This window comes from Dendrobium catenatum, unplaced genomic scaffold (genome assembly GCF_001605985.2).
Source record: "Dendrobium catenatum unplaced genomic scaffold, ASM160598v2 fragScaff_scaffold_716, whole genome shotgun sequence".
Taxonomy (NCBI): Eukaryota; Viridiplantae; Streptophyta; class Magnoliopsida; order Asparagales; family Orchidaceae; genus Dendrobium; species Dendrobium catenatum.
In genome coordinates this window covers 17,487,583-17,508,883 of record NW_021319178.1, presented here as the reverse complement: position 1 = coordinate 17,508,883, position 21,301 = coordinate 17,487,583, and the positions used below count along the sequence as shown (strand labels likewise).

General features: G+C 33.3%; 1 protein-coding gene and 1 pseudogene across 1 annotated transcript; both read right to left on the bottom strand.

Moving 5' to 3' along the window:
• Positions 1-707: 707 nt before the first annotated feature.
• On the bottom strand, positions 708-17,434 carry LOC110105915 (MADS-box transcription factor 3-like). The gene is made up of 8 exons (XM_028696136.1): positions 17,233-17,434; positions 10,201-10,282; positions 9,371-9,432; positions 9,191-9,290; positions 9,065-9,106; positions 8,848-8,889; positions 8,590-8,720; positions 708-1,314 (listed from the first exon to the last, which is right to left on the bottom strand). Exons 1-8 carry the CDS (start codon positions 17,427-17,429, stop codon positions 855-857), a joined length of 1,116 nt encoding a protein of 371 aa, XP_028551969.1. The 5' UTR covers positions 17,430-17,434; the 3' UTR covers positions 708-854.
• On the bottom strand, positions 12,490-12,856 carry LOC110105921 (annotated as a pseudogene).
• Positions 17,435-21,301: the final 3,867 nt, after the last annotated feature.

Below are 21,301 nucleotides of genomic sequence, written 5' to 3'. Positions count from 1 at the left end.
ATATAATTTGTAAATTAAAATGTGCAAATTCTTTCTGATTTGATTTAAAATTCCACCAAACATCAATTAAAGTTAATGGGGATATATTAACATCTTTCATTTATCTTAAAATAAATTGGACGATTATAAAAAATTAAAAATAAAAATAAAAAAGAAAAGAATTTCCACGTCCAATAATTTTTAATAAATATTTTTTATTCGTCTGAATTTTTTTTTGGGAAAATTATTCGTCTGAATGATTATCCAACGATTTTAAATCGCAACGTGGCACGTTTCCGTCCGTTCAATCGCAATCCGCCACCACAACCAGCAAAATTTTATCACAGCCATAAATTGTTAATAAATAAAATTATTTAATTTATTGAGTGAGTAATTAATTTAGCCGAACACTCGAGAAAATCGACACGCGTCCCCGATCACCTATCCCATCCGTCACCGGTCGCGTCACCGACTGCAGCCATACTTCCTGCTCATCTTCCACTCGCTTCTCTTCTATTTATCCATCTGTAAGTGTCAGATTAGAAGCGAAGAAGGAATGGAGATCGCCGGCGACAGCGGCGGCGGAGGAGGCGGAGAGCTTACTGCGGCACCCTTCGTGGCGAAAACTTATCAAATGGTGTCCGATCCGGCGAATGAGGCGATCATCTCGTGGGGACGAAGGAACAATAGCTTTGTGGTGTTTGATACTTTCGCCTTCTCTAAAACCCTGCTTCCCGCCTATTTCAAACACAGCAATTTCTCTAGCTTCGTCCGTCAGCTCAACACTTATGTGCGATCTTGTTTGATCTAGTTTAGGGGTTATTTATTTGTTATTTCGTCCTGATGGCAGGATTTCGGGGGGGTTTTGCAGGGATTCAGGAAGGTTGAACCGGATCGATGGGAGTTTGCGCACGGGTCGTTTCTCCGTGGGCAGACGCAGCTGTTGTGCCATATCGTGCGGAAGAGGAAGGGAAGGGTAGAGGATTTTGAGATTGATGAAGAAGATGAGGCTGTGGCGATGGAGGTGTTGAGGCTGAAGCAGGAGCAGAAGGCGATTGAGGATAGGCTGGAGAGGATGTGGAGGCGAGTGCGGGAGACGGAGAGGAGGCCGCTTCAGATGCTTGGGTTTTTGCTGAAGGTTTTCGAAGATCCGCAGATGTTCGGGCGATTGAAGACCAGGGCGGGGGTTGGGGATGGAGAGGGAATCGGGTGGGCGAAGAAAGCCAGGCTTCGCAATGATTGCGAGCCGCCGCCGCCGCCGCCTCACATGCCGATACCGATGCCGATGCCGCGACCGTCGGCAACGGCGGCGTACTTTGGCGTTGATGCCAGTGGGTTTTGTGCCGAAGGAACGGGGGTTTTGGGATCGGATCTGGGAGTCGGGGGAGCGGCCTGGGGTTTGGATCCGTTCACTATGGGTTTTAAGTAATTTTCCCTTTGTTTTTCTCTCTTATTGCAGTGCCACTTTTTTTATTTTTTGAAAATTACCTCTTTTTTTTTCTTTCGCTCGGCACTATTATATAAATATTTTAATATTGAGTATCAAATGTTTTGCGATAAATATTCTTGAAAAATGTGCATAGTTAATGATTCAAAATAAGTTGTAGTGTGGCATATATCATCAGGAGAAAATATTTTGCATAGAGACCCTAGAGTGTCGTCATAGATTAATATGAGCCGCGGTACGAAGCACATGATAATGTGGTGCATTTTGTTTGGTCGTCGTCTGTACAGAATAATTTTTCTATCATCTAAGAGCATGTAAATATATTTTTAAGAGATGGCGCTAATATAAAGATTATCAAGAAGATTATAATATATTTGGTGGAATAAGATTTTATTTTAGATATTTTTTTATTATTTTTAAGATATTTTTTTATTAAAAAATTGCTTTACAAAATAGTAAGAATTAAGAAAGGTGTCTCAAATAAAACTTTTCATTACTTTTAAGATATTTTTATGCTAGATAATTGTTTTAGACGACGACAACAACAACAACATCAAGCCTTTATCCCACTCCTTGGGGTCGGCTACATGAATTCTTTTTCTTCATTGTGTCCTATTAAAAGTCAAATTCTCGTTTAAATCTAATAAAGAAAGATCATTCCTAATATTTTCTAACCAAGTCTTTTTAGGTCTACCCCTACCTTTCTTAACATAAGTCAAATCTAATACCTCTACTCTCCTAATCGGGTCATCACAAGGCCGTCGTTTTATGTGACCAAATCATCTAAGACGACTTTCTCTAATCTTATATTCTACTGGAGCTACTCCAACCTTTTCACGTATATGCTCATTTCGTATCCTATCTCTAAGGGTAAAGCCACTCATCCACCTGAGCATCCTCATCTCTGCCACACTTAACTTAGTATTATGCTTCTCTTTTAAAGGCCAACATTCGGCACCATAAAGCATTGCAGGCCTCACTACCATCTTATAGAATTTCCCCTTAAGTTTGAGGGGTACATTTCTATCACATAACAAGCCCGATGCATTCCGCCACTTCAACCATCCAACTTGAATTATGCTGATAATATCACAATCTATTTCACCATCACTCTGAACAACAGATCCAAGATATCAAAACGTGTACTCTTATTAATGACTTGATCGCCCAAAGTCACAATCCCCTCACTAGGTCTATTACTACTAAAATTACACTCCATATATTCCGTTTTAGATCTACTCAAGCGAAAACCTTTAGACTCTAAGGTTGACCTCCATAATTCAAGTTTACCTTCAACTCCCTCTCTAGTCTTATCAACAAGAAGAATATCATCAGCAAAAAACATACACCAAGGTACATCCTCTTGCAAATGTCTAGTGAGAACATCCATGACTAAAGCAAAAAGATATGGGCTTAAGGCTGATCCTTGATGTAACCCAACCGAAATAGGAAAATACTTGGTCAATCCACCTTGTGTTTGAACACAAGTAATAGCTCCTACATACATATCTTTAATGATTTGAATATAAACATTATTGACTCCTTTCTTTTCAAGAACTCTCCATAGCACTTTTCTTGGAACTTTATCATATGCTTTTTCTAAATCAATAAATATCATATGTAGATCCTCTTTATTTTCTCTATATTTCTCCATCAAACCTCTTAATAAATGTATGGCTTCCATAGTCGACCTACCCGGCATGAATCCAAATTGATTTTGAGAAACATTAGTATCACGCCGCAACCTATGCTCCATAACTCGCTCCCATAGTTTTAAAGTATGACACATAAACTTAATACCTCTATAATTCGCACAATCTTGTGCATCACCTTTATCTCGAATTATTAGAAAGTAATAAAAAAAAATATCTCGAATTATTAATAATTTTTTTTAATTGATTAAATTAGAGCTAATTGGTGAGCCACAAAGTGCAGCCTTTGAAGGTGGCATGATGGGCATAGCGATACAAAGAGACTATTAGTGGATGTGGACGTGGATTATCGCTATCATTTCTTTTTGATGTTATCCCAATGTGCTCTTACATCAAATCAAACACGTTTCGATATTTTATTTTTTTGGGGTACGTTTCGATATTTTATAGGAGCAAAATTCTTATGAATGCGACATTTTAACTGTATTAGACGATTATGATCCTAATTTTTCTGCGAAGAATAAAATTGGGGGAAATCATAATCAATTAAAAAAAATTAAATTAAATTAGTAAAGAAATTAAATTTTATGTAATTTGATTAAAGAAAATTATTTTTACTATTTTATTGTCAAATGACAAGTTTGATATATTCAGAAAAAAAAAACATTCTTATTAGTAGAAATATTTATAATACTGAGGAGAGAGAGTTTATCGTTTTAGTATTAATTATATAAAATTTGACTCACCAATATGGAGAAATGGAGCTCCAAGAAATTAAAATGAGATAATTTTCAAATAAAAAAATTAGGAAGAGAAAAATTATGGGCCAAAGTCAAAGTGATAAAATAGTTCATGAAAATTATAAGATAAGATGAGATTGCAATGTCTGTGGCTTGATCTCTTATGAGATTAATTAGTACAAAATATTAGAAAATAATAAGGGTACGGTAGGCGTCGGTGTCAATTGACGACTAATAAAGTTGATCAGACGATGATGTTCTTTAGCTTATACTAACTGTATGCAATAATATATGAGTGATTGTATAAGTTGGTGTTCGCTATTAAAGGCGATGACAAACAAACAATGATAGCTGATTGATGTTAGAAATTTATTTGTGTTAGATGTTAGCGAATAGCGATTTTTTATGATATCACATGTTGTGATCATCAACATTGATCAATTGACAGAGTTTTAGGATGATTTAAATCCAAAAACTCTTTCTAACCAATATCCCGATAAAATTTTGTGTGGAACGAAGGCCAATTTATAGAGTTTTAATGGGGAATTTTTTTCTTGGTTTTTGAAAATCTGTAATAGCTAATCAAATTACGAAAAATTATATCCTTAAACATTTGATAATTTAAGCAATTAAGTGCCTAAATAACATTAATATTGAGGGATATTGAGTTCTTTAGATTTTTCGTATGAAGAAATACATTTCTATTATAAATTTACTAAAAATGTATTTCGGATGATCCCAAAATTAATTTTAAAAATTTTTAATTCAATTACTAGCATGCATATTTTCTCTTGATCGGATGAATTTTCTAATGAGATATGAAATATAATAATACATCTTTAGTAACAAATGCTACTTTTTTTCTTATCCATTTATTTTATTTGTGGAGCTCTAGTTGTGTAATGGAAATTAGATTTTTTTGTTTTTTAATCCCACCATAATGTGCATGTTTGGTGAATATTCACGTGATATTTCTACATGGGCAAATATCTTATAAAATATCTTTTAGATTTAGACTCAAATACCCCTAATAAGGGATAACCCATAATATATTTGTCAAAATTTAATATTAGTAATCTCATTTCTTTATCTATGTAAGTTATCTCTTTTTATCGATGTTGAATTTATTAAAATTAATTTAATTAACATGTTTCACATATTAAGATTTGTGTTTTTTATTGAAGCTTGGCTCTTAGCAAGTGCCATAGAACACCAAACCATCATAACCTTGTGTGCCTTAAGGGACTCCTCTTTTTTAAGGGTGAGATTTCATATACTCTTAGATAGTTCAATTGAGTATGACAGATATCTAAGCAAGATTCAACTGTATTTTGGTGCCTCTAAATTGAATTAGGCTAGGCATCACACCTATGAACAAATTTTCGTATAAATCATTCAAACTAGGACGTTAAACCTTTAGTAGTCACATATTTTAAGCCTAGATTATGATCAAGCATTTGTGCACATTTGAGACTTTTAATTCTGAACGTACAAAACCCATATATCTTACTTTGAAATAAAGAATCCTTCGAACAATACCACCTAGGTCTACTTAGGATATTTTATAAGATGTAATCCATAGCTTCTAAGTAAAACTATTAGTGATATTACTTTCTCTTTATCATTAATAGATAAGTTCCTCTGTACTGACTCAAGATACTAGAATCGTGAACAAGATAAATATCTGTCACTTTTTGTATATAAATTAGACTTTCTGCATTCTATTAAACTGAGTCTACTTAGTAGAATTCTTACTTGTGCAAGAAATATTATAAACAATAGAGTGAGTATGAAACTCAATAGACCACACTCCCCTCTTAACAAAGTTCAATTCACAACTCAATATGAATATAAATAAAATAATAAAAGTATCATTTACTTTATAGTTTGGATATATTAGTTCTTATATGAAAGTGAATCTAGAAATGCACATACATTAATGCCCCTTATAACTCTCAAATTCCATACCCAAACTGCTAAAGACATGTGTAGAGCAAAACCAAAACAGAGTAGTGTATATTCCAATACAGAGTCAGCTCAGAACTAGAACCAAGCAGAGTAATCCAATATATATATTCACTTTGGGCGCAAACAGAAAATTTTAGAGTTTACTTCTTTTCCGCAAAAAAAAAAAGCTCTAGAGTTTCATAACATGCAAATGAAATTTGTGACCGAAGAATTTAAAACAAATAGAAATTAAATTTGAGCTTCTATAAAAAACCCTATATTTCAAGTGCATGTACAAAGTTCTTAGAATTTTACCAATTTTACAGAGATCATGTAAAATGTTAAATAATATACTTTGTCAACTATATTGAGGTTCAGAGATGTCATCATTTTTAAGAATCATAAAAAATTCATACAAAAAGAACTGATAGGTGAAATTTTCTATTCTTACTATCAAATTGTCTAGAATGGAGAATATAACAATATACTAAAAGTTATACAATGAAACACTTCCCAAACTCAAGAAAAACACGTTTAAAAGAATATCTCTTAATAAACACTTGGGAATCAAAATAAAAAATAAGGTATGGGTTGCCTACATTGAGTATGACAATTTTCACAAATATTTAAACTGATGATTATTTCTGGAGATTGGCTTTCAAAATCCTTCATTTTCTTTCTTTTTCCATCCCTTTCCCTCCGTTCGTCCTCAGCAAGCTGAAGGCGAAATGAGTTTTTGCAAATTGATCAAGATACTTTTAATATTTAAAACTAAATCAGCCTAGCAGCGTGATGTCTGAATTCCCAATACCTCAACACCCATAGAGAATCTTCCAGATTCTCTCATGCCTTGACTCGGCACTGTAGTGGCGCCACATTGCTCAACCAAAACTAAAATTTTTTCCTCTTTTTTTTTTAGATCGAGATCTCCATAATAGGGCTCCGTCAAAACCGGTGCCGCAATGCCACACAGAAAAATTCAAAATTTTATTTTTAATTAACGGAGAATTGCCTGAATTTCAGATGACTGATATCACAATCATATTAAATATAAATGATGTTTTTACTAACACCCTCAATATTCTAATGAAACTTAATACGCTAATTAACTAGTTGAGTTATTACAATGATATTACTCTAGTAATCATAAATAAGTGGCAAGGGCATTTTTATTCAGACAAATATTCTTTAAAATATCTTTTAGATAAAAAAAAATACCCTTAATTAGAGAGAACTCATCATAACCTTTTGTGCCTTAGGCTGCTTCTCTTTCATGTGAGATTATGACAAATATTTGAACTAGTTTCAATTGGGTCCTTGTGCATTTGAATTGAATTTGGTAATGTCACATCTTTGAATGAATCTCAATATAAATTATCCATGCCAATGATATGCCTTTAGTAGTCACATTTTTTCAACTCTGAATTACAATCAAGCATTCATATACCTTTAGGACCTTTCCTATCTAGAACAAATTATACACCTCACTTTAATGGAAGTATACTTTGGTCTAGTGCTACTTAAATCTACTATTGATATTTTATAGGAGACAATCCATCGCTTCCATGGAAGTATCCTTAAATCTACTACTTAAGTCTACTATTTAAATCTGCCTCACTTTAATGGAAGTATCCTTTGGTCGGAAAACCGCCGGAAATATCAATTTCCGATGGATTTTTGGGCATTTTCCGGTGGAAATGGCCATAAAAAATGACGTTTTTCCTGTAGAGAATGAAACTCGTAGGTGATATTAATTCCCTTTGTCATTAATAGATTTGTTCTACTAGATTGACTTAGATGTTGGAATCATAATCAGGTTAAATATATATTACTTTTAAAAAAAATATTAACATCTAGACCCAATGGACGTCTTTAATCGACGCATTATGTTCAACATGTAAATAATCATGAGAGTTTTTTCCTACGAAAAATCTCAATCTTCAAATATAACATGAGGAAATCCTTAAGTTCCCATTCAATATGCCATTGGAATTTTATGACACTCTACCTAAAACATGAACAAAAATGTAAAAATTTCTCAAAATTCATTAGTCTTTCAAAGCCCACACTACAAACCAGTGCCATATTGAAGCACAATTATGTCATTCTATTTACACCCTCAATATTCTAATGAAATTTAAATTTGCTTGGACTAATAAGGTTTATTACAATTATATTACTCTACATCTCCTAGTATATTGTCTAGAAAGGAAAGACATTTTATAACAACCCCAAAAAACTTCATGCTAAAAAAAGTTCATAATTTTGACATATATCAACTCTTTAAATAATTTAGAACCCTCTCCACTGCATTCATATGCCAATATCTTAAGAGATTATTTTGTGCAGAGTCCGAACTCGTCCGGAGGCCAATCCGGACGAGTTACGTCATCCAATGCAATATGCATTGGGTGATGTGGCGCATCCAAATTGACCTCTTGACACGTCCAGACACCGCACGTAATAATTTTTTCAATATCTAATCTCTTCCCTTCTAGCTATCATAGTTTCCATATGTGGCTTACCCAACAAAAGAAAAGTCTTGTATATTCAGGTCAATTTAGAATTCTCAATGTGAAAAATCAAATTGTTAAGGTTACATATGTGGAATTGCTAAGACCAAATTTTTGTTATAAAATTATGTTTATTTGTAACAATACAAAGCCATCACAAGCTATAAAACAAAGAGTTGGCAATATATATACAACAAATTAAGCTCCTGGACAAAAAGTCTATTCTTGACAATTCATGCATATTTATGGTTTATTTCCATGAAGAAAACCTGATCTCCAGTACCTGACATCTCTTCCACTAAGGTATAGGCTGTCTGTTGCTAGGAAGAAGATTTACTTGCAGAAAGCTTCGAGAATCAAATGGAGGCATAACTTCACAATCATTTCTTGTTGAAGGCAGCATGTTCATCTGATGCTGCTGCACTCTCTCATTCTCAGCAATCTGAATAATTTATAAGTTTCAGACAGAAAAGTAGTGATAAAAATTCAATCTTTCAGTGCATTAATGCAGAAAAATAAGGAAGTTTCCATTTATTTCTATGTATGATTCAATTTACAGAACAGTAGACCTTATTTCGTAAGTACATGTTATCATTTTGCAGCTCCATTTCCTGCAACAAAAGCAGAAACAAACACCCATTTCAGTTTCAAGTGTTTATATATAATCTATTTTCTTGGAGCTAAATTTGCTTGCTGCTTTTCCAGCTGCAAAAATAAGCAGATATATAGAAAGCAGAAAGGAGAGTTTGGTGGATTAATAGGAACAAGCTTCTTGTTTTTACGTACCTTCTTCTGCATGTACTCGATCTCATTATACAGCAACTCATTCTGATACAAATAAGAACATATAAACATTATTTCATTCTGGGGGAAGAACTTAAACTTTTTTTTAGAAATAAATAAGGCTTAAACCTTTTTAGATCTTATTTTGCTGATGCCTTTCTCCAGTCTAGTTTCTAGTTGTTTGAGGTCCCTTAAGTTCATTGTGCTGAGAGCCTCTCCCATCAAATTCCTATAGGCATATAAGGATTCTGTAACATATGGAATTTATAAACGGAGAATAGTGAAGTGGACTGTATGTTAATTTATTACCTGTTTGAGTTCTGCAAATTAGTGATTTGCTGATGAAGTTTTGAGGCTTCTTGCTCGTAATACTATAAGGTCAAAGTAGAATTATATCAAAAGAAGAATAATTTAAAATAAATTGGATCCCTGAATATATCATAATGTACAGGTTAGTAAAAAAATCTTTAGAACTAAAAAATTTATTTTAAAAAATAATAAAAAAGCTGTCACAAATAAAGCCTAAAATTATTGCAACTAAAACAATTTTTTTCATTTGAGACAGCTTTCTTACCGAATCAGCAAGAATTAATGTCTTCTTCCTAAAACTTAATATATAATTTGATCGTAATATTTCCATATTACTAATAGAATTAAAAGATTAACAAAATAACATTAAGTTCTTTAAATAAAATTGAAGAAGTTTTTCTTAGAATGTCATGTCCTGATGCTTTCTTTCTTTTATAAAACCTTGATGACAATTATTGTTGTAAAAGATAATTTAATTAGGAAAAGTTAGGCTTTGTTTGGGACTGCTTTCTTGCTGCTTCTTTAAGCAATTTTTTAGTATAAAAATTTAAATTTTTGTATTAGAAAGCAGCTTTAAGAAGCAGAAAGAAAGCCGTCCCAAATACAGTCTTAATAGTTCAGGATTTATTTAGAATAGTTGTAATGTTTTATAAAGTTGTTTGTGAAGTTATTATGAAAAAAACCATTACGTTATTATGATTGCTGAAAACTTCTTTCCACTACATAAATTCTTAAAAAATAATGAAAATGGAGAAGAAATTAGATGGGAAACTAAGAAATTAAATATGACCAAGTATATATGTGATATTATAGATTAAAACAAAACGCACCTGTGAATTTGTTTGAGAAATCGTTCTGGTATTGGAATGATCAGAGCTAGCCTTCTTGTATCTCTCAATAGTTCCCTTTACGCTATGCAAAGCAAACAAAAGAAATCAGCAGAGTTAAAAAAGTTCTGGGAAAGTGGCAAGTGTTAGGAGTCTCTTTTGAAGAATGAATTTAATTTAGGCCACTTGCTTAAATTAAAACCTATTAAATTTTTCATAGCATATAATGAGATTTTGATATTATATAATCAACAACAACAATATCAAATCTTTATTGATCCAGCTACATAGAGGCTGCTACATGAATCATCCTTCTCTATTGTGTCTTATTAAGAGTTAAATCTCATTTAAGTCTATTAAGAAAAGATCGTTTCTAATAAATCTCTAACAAAATCTTTTTAGGCCTTCCTCTTCTTTTTCTTAACAATGACCAGACTTAATAATCTACTCGATCTCCTAATTGGGTTTTCGAGAAAAGTTAAGATTTTAGGTGACCAAATCATCTAAGACGACTCTTTCTAATTTTATTTGCCACTCGAGCAACTCCAACTTTTTTTTAAAAAAAATATTAAAGACCTTATTCTATTACTGAAAAGGGCTATACAAATATAAGCCAACAATACTAAGATACGCAATCACAAAGCTTAAAATACCATACCACAGTAAGCTACCATACCACAGTAAGCTACATATTTCCAAGCAATCAGAAAATGAAAATAAATAAAAAATGGAAGAGAACGAAAAAGACGGCTGAAGCCCATCAGACTTAGAATCGCCACCCAATTGTCAAACTTGGACTATCCATTGAAGACAGAGAATACAACAAGAAGTCCCAATACCAACCAGAAAACCACCAAGGTTGCCAAGACATACTTGTTTCGCATTGGGACAATTAATTAATACTGCGTACATGTAGTCTTCACTCTCTATTTGTATCATTTTTTAAGAGGAGTTTGAGCTACTTCTATTTCTCAAAACTTATAATGATCGAAATACCTATAGAATTGCTAATCAAAGAGGATCTACCCTAAAGTTTTTAAAAAATTTATGACAGCTTGAACACCACAGCACAATAGCTATTTGTTTTGCAATATCTTTATATATGATGTGGAGCATCACTAGCTACATAAATCCTTACAAATAATTTATCCTTTGTTAGCTCAGGTGTATGTTTTCTAGAGTATTCTATTATGTCGATATATACAAGATATTGTAAGAAAGGAGGGATCAATGATGAATATTATACGATTTTAAGCCGTTGAATTTGTTTTGTTCTCTTATTTTTAGAATTTCTTCAAGCATCATCTTCTTTCAACGATCCAGCGATTATCTCCCCACATCACTTTATAGTTATCCCTAAGATTTTTAGAGCAATCCAAATTGCGGCAAAAATTCTTCTGCATTCCTCAACTTGATCTTTTATTTCTTGTAATGATTTAGCATATGGATTTTTGAATTATTACTCTCCATTCTTTATATTGCAAGCCGAATATTGAGCTATATCCTTAGTAATCTTGATTTCAGAGCCACATAGTATTGATTGAACTGTAGGTGTATGTGAGGCTGGAATCTTGTCAGAGAAGGGACAGTTCACTAGGCTTACTTCTTATCAAAAAATTTAGCCAAAAAAAATCATGAAACATCTTAATTGTGATCCTAAAAAAGGTTTTTGCTATAAGGAAGTATTCATTATGCAGTATTAATTATGTGCATCATTATCTTATAATTAATTAAAATATTTTTTAGCTTAAAATTTCTCATTAACAATATAGCTCCATTAGTAGAAAATTTTCATGATTAATATTAAGAACTCGTTTGAGATAGCTTTCTTATTATTTTTTAAAGCAGTTTTCTAGTATAATTTTTTTTGGCATTGAGCCTATTTTCATCACTTAATCATGGTCCTTATTATAAACATTGCCAATCTATGATTTTGACCTTATGTTGTTTTTGTCCAAGTTGAGATGGATATATCTTGTAGCTTTGAGAAGATGTTTTAGTTGGGTTCTAAATACAATGGATGATTCAAAAAGTTGAGTTTTATAAAATTCCCTTCATTTTCTCCTATTACTTCATTTTTTTTTAATTTTAATTCCCATTATTCATTTTTTTAGTGAAAAATCAAATATTATAGTTTATTGCAAGAAAGTTTACATGTAATCAAATATCAATTAAATGAAAGCATCATTCAAAATAAATATCTTAGACATACTTGAATCAAGCAACATATAGCAGTACAAAATGAAAAGTGCAGATAAGCTCCATGCAAAACTGAAACTAAAAAGGCTTAAATCAATCTGCTTCATCAATGACCTTCGTTCCCAGGCCCTTAAGACTCTTGGGAGAGACCACAACAACTGTCACAAGAGAGTATAATCCCCCCTTGGCATCTTCTTCATCATTCCTCTTGCGAGCAATCCTCACGCGAACTTGCCTGGGGACGCTGCGGATACCCCTGCTTTATATGATCTGCTTATTCATATTTACATCGATTCTAATATCGACTATCTTCATTGCCTTTTGTGTGAATTTTTTTATCTCCTTTATAGCCTTGGGGGCTTTTTTCTTGAAAATGCATCCATGGATCCTTTTCTAAAGATTGATAGTGTACTCTAGTGACAACTTCATACTTCCCTCCTTTGCTACCCTTTCCAACCATTCTCACTGCCGCTTATCTTACTAGCTAAAACCCTAATCTGTTGTTTTGTGCAGTTGTAGTTCCCATTACTTCATTTACTATCATTAGGGTGTCAATTAGGGTTGGAGGGTCAGGTTCAAGTCTAACCCAAAATTGACCTAGCCCGAGTATACTCAATCTAAGCTTGACTCGTTTATCCCGACTAACTTGAATCCAGCCTATTTGGCCTATTTAATATATAGTTCAACAATTTTTTAGATCATCATAACTTGTTTACTAAAAAATTATCCATTTAACTCAAACCCAACTTATTTAACTTGAGCCCAAATAATAACCAAACTAAATTTAGATTTCAACCCAAATGATAACCCAGCCTATTTTTGACTATATATTTTATTAATGGATGCATTATATATATAATTTAAATTATAAGGTATAATCCTTACTACCAACATGAGTAAGGTGATATAATAAAATAAATAAAATATTTATAAATGTCTGAAATTTTATCATTTGAGACCTACCAATTGCATAATAAAATTAACTATAAGGATGCATAAATTATAAATCTTTTAAAAAAGTTATAAACCAACCAAAAAATTTATATAGGCCTATCAAAAAATTTATAATTCTACCAAAAAAATTAGTGAGCTTTGAAATAGAAGATCAATCTAACAAAAAGATTATAAATCTGTATTAGAAAAATTCATTTAAACTTAAATGTAATATAGATCTAATAATCTCTTAAAAAAAAAAAAAGAACCCTAAACTTCACAAGCCAAAATCAAAGAAGTTTATAGATAATGTGAAGTAATTGGGAGTAGAGCTGCAAACGAACCTAGCCGAGTCGAGTATGTGCATGTTCATGTTTGAGTTCATTTATCATCAGCTTGTTTAAGTTCGATTCGAGTTTGATTTGAACTTTTTTGTTTGTGTTCAAACTTGGTTCGTTTAAAACAATTGGTGTTCATGTTTGATTCATGTTCAGTTTATTTCATGCTTATCAAGCTTTAAACAAACGAGTCTTATCGAGCTATAAATGAGCTTTTCTTCTAGATGTACCAAACGAGTCTTATCGAGCCTCGCTCCTAACAAACAATTACATCGAGCATATTCGTGAACATATCTAGCAAAATTTTTTAAACTATCAAATAAGTTTGATCACAAACATATCTAGCTATCAAATGAGCTTGTTCATGAACATATCTAATTATTATTTTTTAGCTACCAAATGAGCTCGTTCCTCACAAACAAACGATCTATAATTCATCTTCTATTTGTTTAGAGAGTGGGTTGTTCATGATTTTAACTAGGCTGATGTGGGATGTAAAAATATATTATATATTAAACAATTTTAAATGGTATATGTGAGAATAAATTATTAAATTATTAAATTTAACAATAGATATTTTTAAAAACTCTAATATAGTTCTAATCGAGCTTCTTAACAAGCTTGTTCATGAGTGCTAAACGCTAATGTTCATGAACATAAACAAACTGAATGCCAAGTTGTTCAATTTCATTTATTTAGCTATTGAGTATTTATCAAATGTGTTCAAGCTCGTTCGTTTTCCTTATCAAAGAAACATGATAGAGCTCATATTGAGCTGAGCCACGAGTAGCTCGTCAAACCCTCGATTCATTTGCAGCCCTAATTGGGAGGAGAGAGGGAGAGAGAGATAAGGGATGACAAAGTTTAGGAAGAAACTAACATGCATAATGTTTTATTCAGTTTTTTTCCAAAACTTTAAATCAACCTATACATTCTATTTATAGGAATTTATATGTGCTAGCATGAGGATCAACCTAATCTCGAACTGGACCATTACATAACAATTTTCAAAGAACCACATGTGCACCTACTGCGATCTAATTGGCTTATTGCTTTAACTCCGCCAACAATCCTACAACTTTCTAAGGCTATGATAGATATGTTATCAATTATTTAGCCAACTGCTAGGATTAAACTAATGTTTTTGAGTTCGGTCATGCCATATGGCCAACACATACATTAGGCTTGCAATATCCTTTTGAACTCGATCATTATATCTGAATTTTATTATTGTAACTATTTTACTTGCATGTGTAAACTTTTGGAGTTTATTTATTTATTTGTGAATTGTGATGGATTTGTAACAGATATATGATATATTATAAATTTGTAATGGATTAATGAATTTCCAACTTTATAGTGAAACTAAAATCCATTGATTTTTTGTTTCTCACATATTCTAGTAATGTATTATGTCAGTTTAGTCTGGCCTCATTTGTCAATAGTTGTGAATATATTCATTTATATATTGTTATTTAACTTTTTCCTTAAAGAAATTATGTGAATGAGAGAGAAAAACTATTTTTATATGAGCATTATAACGTTACAACTTTTTTTTTGGGACATTTAGGTCATTTAAGTCAAATTCATACACACAACGCATGCACAAAGGCTCGAACCCAAGACTTCTTAGTTAGAAGCCTATGCTCTTAACCAACATGATAAGTTGAGCTGTGTATAACATTTCAACTTATTCAAATTTCTTTTGAAATATAAATTGTGTGCAAACTCCTATAAATGAATCCTTGCATTTAAGCATTCCAACCATGTCTTACCTTAGTTTCCATGAAGATCTAATTGGCTCACTTCTGCGAAGCTGGCCTGGCATGCCATGATTAGACGCGGCGTACCAACCACATTCTCTATTGCATGTCATTTTTTAAGGACATTTAGGTCAATTAAGATAAACTAACACACATATCACATACGCAAGATTCAAATTCAAGACCTCTTGGTTAATAGTCAAAGCTCCCAATCAACCAACCAAGTTAAGTTGCGTGCCGCACGCATCGTACTACTCTTTACCCGTGGTGCAATCACCATCTGTTGTTCCCCGGCCATCTATCCTCATGCTTCGTCCCCCTTAATTATTTATATATCCATTCTGCTCTCTACTAAGTTGTATACTCTTCTACTCTACTATAACTGATGAATTATTGGAGAGGGAGTGAGGAGATGGAAGAGCGGCAGTAGGGTTATTCAAGGAGAAAAATGGGCATATTTTTTAAATCAAAATGTTGTAAATGAAGTCTACTTATTGTGATTATCATCTAATTTAAAAAAAAAATATTTAACACTTTGACTAAGTACCTATAATCAATTTCTTCCAGCATTATATTTGAACCTCATCCAATACGTTTTTTTTTTTTAAATCATATTATTATTTTGAAAATAAATAAATAAATTAATTGATTAATTACTAAATTCTTGTATAAATGACATATTATATGATATCATGTTAAAAATAAGATAAGTGGCCAAAATATAAAAAAGAAATATCTAATATATTTCTAGCATGTTTTATTAAATTGTATTAATTTCTTATATGAATAAATAATATAGGTGGATTAATTTACAAACATATCAGTTAATTCTTATATATTTTGATATTTTAATACATAAGTTTTTCTATTTATATAAAAAAAAACATTTCAATCTTTGAATAACATGAAATAAAAATAATAATATCAAAATATCCTATTATAAAATGCATTAAAAATTTAAAATGAGCTTAAAACACTTGAACTCATATGGAAATTAATGATATATATAATATGGTGACATCAATATCAGAGTATAAACTAAGATATCAATAGGAGGCTTACAAAATCTCTATTGATGAAGAAAGAACGAAGTAGGACTAAGATCTTAAGCAGAAGAAACTCCTCGTACTGTAATCTAGATCAATAAAGCTCTGATTTTGATCATTTTTAGAAACTCGAAAGATGAAGAAAAGAAAAAGAAGGGGACGAGGAGGCTTATTTTTATTATATTATGGGAAAAGGAAGAAAAAAAACTCATTTAATTGTTCTTTTGTTTCTTCTTCTCGTCGTTTTCTTCTACTAAACAACCTGCAGTTTTGGTTTTACATCTCAAATCTCTTGAAAAGAAAACCCAAGCAGGTTAGAGATGGGACAGATGGTGAAAAAATCTATTTTTATGAAACCATGGAACTTAGAAGGTTAGCTTCATGCTCTTCATTACGAAAAAAGAGTTAATTGGTGATTAGTATTGCGGTTAGAATTAATTAAACAATTTTAGTTGGCGTTAATATTGTGTATTTGCGATCAATATTGACCTATATAAGCATATCTCTCACATAAGAAGGAAGGAAAATAGCAAAAAATGACCCCTTTTATGCAACTTTTTGTCTTCACAGATCATAATAATTAAGAAAGGAACCAACGTACGTAAGATAATTTCATAGAAGAAAGAACGAAGCTTAATTGAAAGCTTGGAATATTACACTTCATTTCAAAATTATACTAATTAACGCATCAAATTACTCAATCAAAATTCCTTTTTTTTTTCTTTGAAGGGGAGGAAGAGAGAGAGAGGGGTAAACCTATTGTTGGCATATTCGTAGAGTCTACCGCGGCTGGAGAAGATGACCAGCGCCACCTCAGCGTCGCAGAGGACGGAGAGCTCGTAAGCCTTCTTAAGAAGACCGTTACGACGCTTACAGAAGGTAACTTGCCTGTTTGTGGTGTTCTCTATCTTCTTGATCTCTATCTTACCTCTTCCCTTCATGTTCCTTTCCATGGCTCCTGCGTAAATCAAGAAAAAAAAAAAACCTTCAAAAAACAATCCCTTAAGATCAAAATCACACCTTTCGAAATAAAAATTCAAACTTGTTGCAAAAGCTGCGATTGGAAGTCTAAATTATGTTCTTCATCTGATCTCTTACCTGCAATAGCTGATCAGTTATATATATCTGCTTATTTTTTCCTCTCTTTGTATTGCAGGAAAGCTTATCAGTAATCTATGGAGATTTATTAATGAACTCAAGAGCTACACCTTCTCTCTCTTTCCACTTCTGGAGTGGCCGGAAATCTGAAGTTTATGAACTCAGCCAGCCATGGCCATCGGTTTCAAGGATGATGGTATGACTAGAGATGAAGGGGTGGGAGAGAGAGAGAAAGAGAAAGAGAGGAACTTAGAGGAAGAGATTAGTGCTGCAATTTGAATACAACGTTAGGTAAAGTTGCACTCAGGCTAATATATCCAAAGAAGAAGGAAACAAGAAGGGATGGGGGAAGGGTGAAGGGAACGATGACTCCTTTTACTTTTGATTTCTTCCCACATCACTTAGGACTTCTCTATTTGGTTTATTCATTTATTTTTTTCTCTAAGATTCATGTCCTAATTCACACAGATCACTTTTTCTTACTAGAAATAATCCTCGCAGTAGTTTATACTTGCTAGGTTCTTGGCCTTCAAGCCAGAAACAAAATAAAAAATTTCTTATAATGAATTCCTTATATTGTACTGAGATTTATTATTTTTTAGTAAAGGATTCTGTCAAATCTTACTGTAAAAATATTTCTGATATGTTTTTTATAAGGAGCTCGTTACATAATTTTATGTTTGGCCTTGTATGATGAATAGACATAATCACGTTGACATAAAAATGACAAATCATGAATGCATTATGATAATTTTAAATAGCATAGACATTGACAGGGTTAGACATGCGATGGAGCTATGTATGGTACAATAGATTATTCAGTGATGCTATATGGATCCATTGCATCAAAGATAATTTTTTTAGCAACTAATATAGAATTTTAAATCAGATATAAAAATTAATATGAAAATATCACATAATAAATCATGAACAAAAACTTGTAATTAATTTTAAATATTTTAAAATTTAACATAAAAGCCCTCTATATCTAAAAGCATATTATATATATATATATATACTTTCAAATAATTCAACATTATTTTTACATGCACATCCTTTCATTTTTTTTTCTTCGATGCATTGTGCATGATTGTATCAATTAGTTAAAATACAAAAAGAAGAAAAAAATCATTTTCATAATTAAAAAAAATAATCAAAATTATAATTACCATCCTTTCATAGAATTGCTAATTCTATATATAAGTTTATAATTAGAAATGATGTGCGCTAGAAAATTGTTTGATGTAGAGTAAGAATTTTACGTCTAAATTGTAAGAATCTGAAAAATATGAAAAAGTATTTTAAAATAAAATTTTAAAGTTCCGTTTGAACTAGAGCGCTTCGGCACAATGCTTGGTAGCACTGCGATGCTAAGATTGAGAGCACAACATCTCTAGAAATCTAGAAATCACCGCCGCAACATTTGAGGCTTTATTCTGTAATAATTCTTAATTCAGCATACAACATTGCTGCACTAGATCGGAGCGCTGCGGCACTAGGCCAATAACAGTATTTTTTTAATTTTTTTATTCTAAAATATAAGCACTAATTAAAGCCGCCAGCCCCTTCTACCTCCCCATTTCGCTTGGCATGCCATGGAAGAAGAGAGGTAAAGGGAGAGAAAGATGAGAGAAGGAAGATAGAGAAAGCTAGATTTATGTCATTTTTCATTAGTTAATTGCTTCAGTTATGTAAAGTTTTCTGGTTGTTATATGTAACCTGATAAATCTCACTCTGATTTTTAATGATTTGAGTTTGATGAATTTAATCTCTCCTAAATCGATAAAATTATATTTTCTAATGTATTGCACTTTTATCATGCAACATTTCGTATATGATGGATATAGATTTTGTGAATATTTTAATTTAAATATTATTAAATTTCATAGGTTAAAATAAAAGTTATAATTTTCTGAAGTAATAAAAAATAGACATATTTTTTATATTATATAGATTTAAACATTTCATGAGTTTTTCTGTTGTGATTCGAGAACTAGTAGCTGTTTAGTCCATTCCTGGAAGTGTTCGTATTGCACTTGGAGTTGGCAAATGGTGTTTTTGCTTTTGGCTATGCTTCAGTTTATGTTATATATGGGCTATAATACCAAGGGTGATGTTCATCTGATCCTGTCTCATTATTGCCAAATTGATTTTGTGGTTAATTACTGTTTCCAGCTACCTTTTAAGTTTATCTGCCTTCCTTGTAGTCTCTATTTTTGCAGCTTCAAGAGCTGGATTGGTTCAAGTTTCGTTTTCTTGGTTCTGCAACGTTTTTTGGGTTCTAGTGGTTTCAACCACAATTTTACCAGGAAGATCGGGTTCATTCTTTATCTTATCATCTTTCTTTTTTGGGTGCTGTCGTTTTGCAACCCTAGAATGTTATTAGTTTTTTTGTTACTGTTAGAATTAGGAAGCATTGGCTCGGAGGTTTTTTTTCTTCTTCACTACAGGAAAAATGTCAAATACCGGCGGTTTGCACCGGCGGTTTATGGACCGTCGGTATTACCGGCGGCGTCGTCAGCGGTCTAGCCGTCGGACTCTAACGACGGCCAAACCGGCGGCTTAGCTACGATACACCGCCGGTAATACCGACGGTCTATAAACCGCCGGACATCAATATGAACCGGCGGTTTACCGGCGGTCTAAACCGCCGTTGATAAGTGATTTTTTTTCCGGCGGTCCAGACCCCGGAAAACCGCCGGTAAAAGCCCTAATACGAGCCGCCTCGCTCCGCTCATTTCATTTTCACTCTTTCCTTCTCTCTCTCGGTCGCTCGCTGTACCGTGTCCTCCGCTCGTCCGATCAGCCCCCGACATGGTCAAAAGTTGTTGGTGGAAGACAGAGGGGGAGGGTATATGGCATGGGTTTAACCAGGCTTTTGCTAATTGAGGGCAGTTCATACATCCTCTGCAATTTTCATGATCCGTGGAGCTGAAGAATCTGTAGTGAGAGGGTTGCAACACTTACTAGAGAGATTTGAAGAGATGAAAAGGGTTCAGCTAAGAGAGATTGAAGAAATGAGAGAAGGCTCAGAAATGAATGCAAAGCAGAGTTGCTAATCCTACAGAGCTGGAAAAACACGATACCGGACGGACAAGAGTAAGCCGTCGGTTATAAATATTAAACCGTCGGGTAAATTACCGCGGTTACCGGACGGCCGCCCGGCGGTTCTACGATGGACACCCGACGGTTTAAAACCGTCGGTATATCGACAGCTATAACCGCCTTCCACCGCCGGTAAATTACCGCGGTCTAAACGGCGCCGTCCGGCGGTCTAACGAACCAGACGACGCTAGTTTTAAACCCGCCGGAAAACCGCCAGTAACGTGATCGGACGGCTTTTACCGGCGGTTACAATACCCGGCGGCCTAAACCGCCGGCAAACCGACGGTTAAGAATTCCGGTGGTTAATCGGCGTAAATTAACCGCCGGAAAACCGCCGCAAAAATAAACCGCCGGTAACCACGGCCGTCGGAAATGGTTTTGTCCCTACGCCATTTTTTCCGACGGTTTACAACGCGCCGTTAAAATATTAAACCGGCTGGTAAATTACCGGCGTTTACCGACGGCCGCGGCGTCTCGATGGACCCTCGACGGTTTAAACCGTCGGTATACGACGGCTATAACCAGCCGTCCACCGCCGGTAAATTACCGGCGGTCTAACCGGCGCCAATCCGGCGGTCTAACGAACCAGACGACGCCAGTTTAACGCCAAAAATCGCCACGA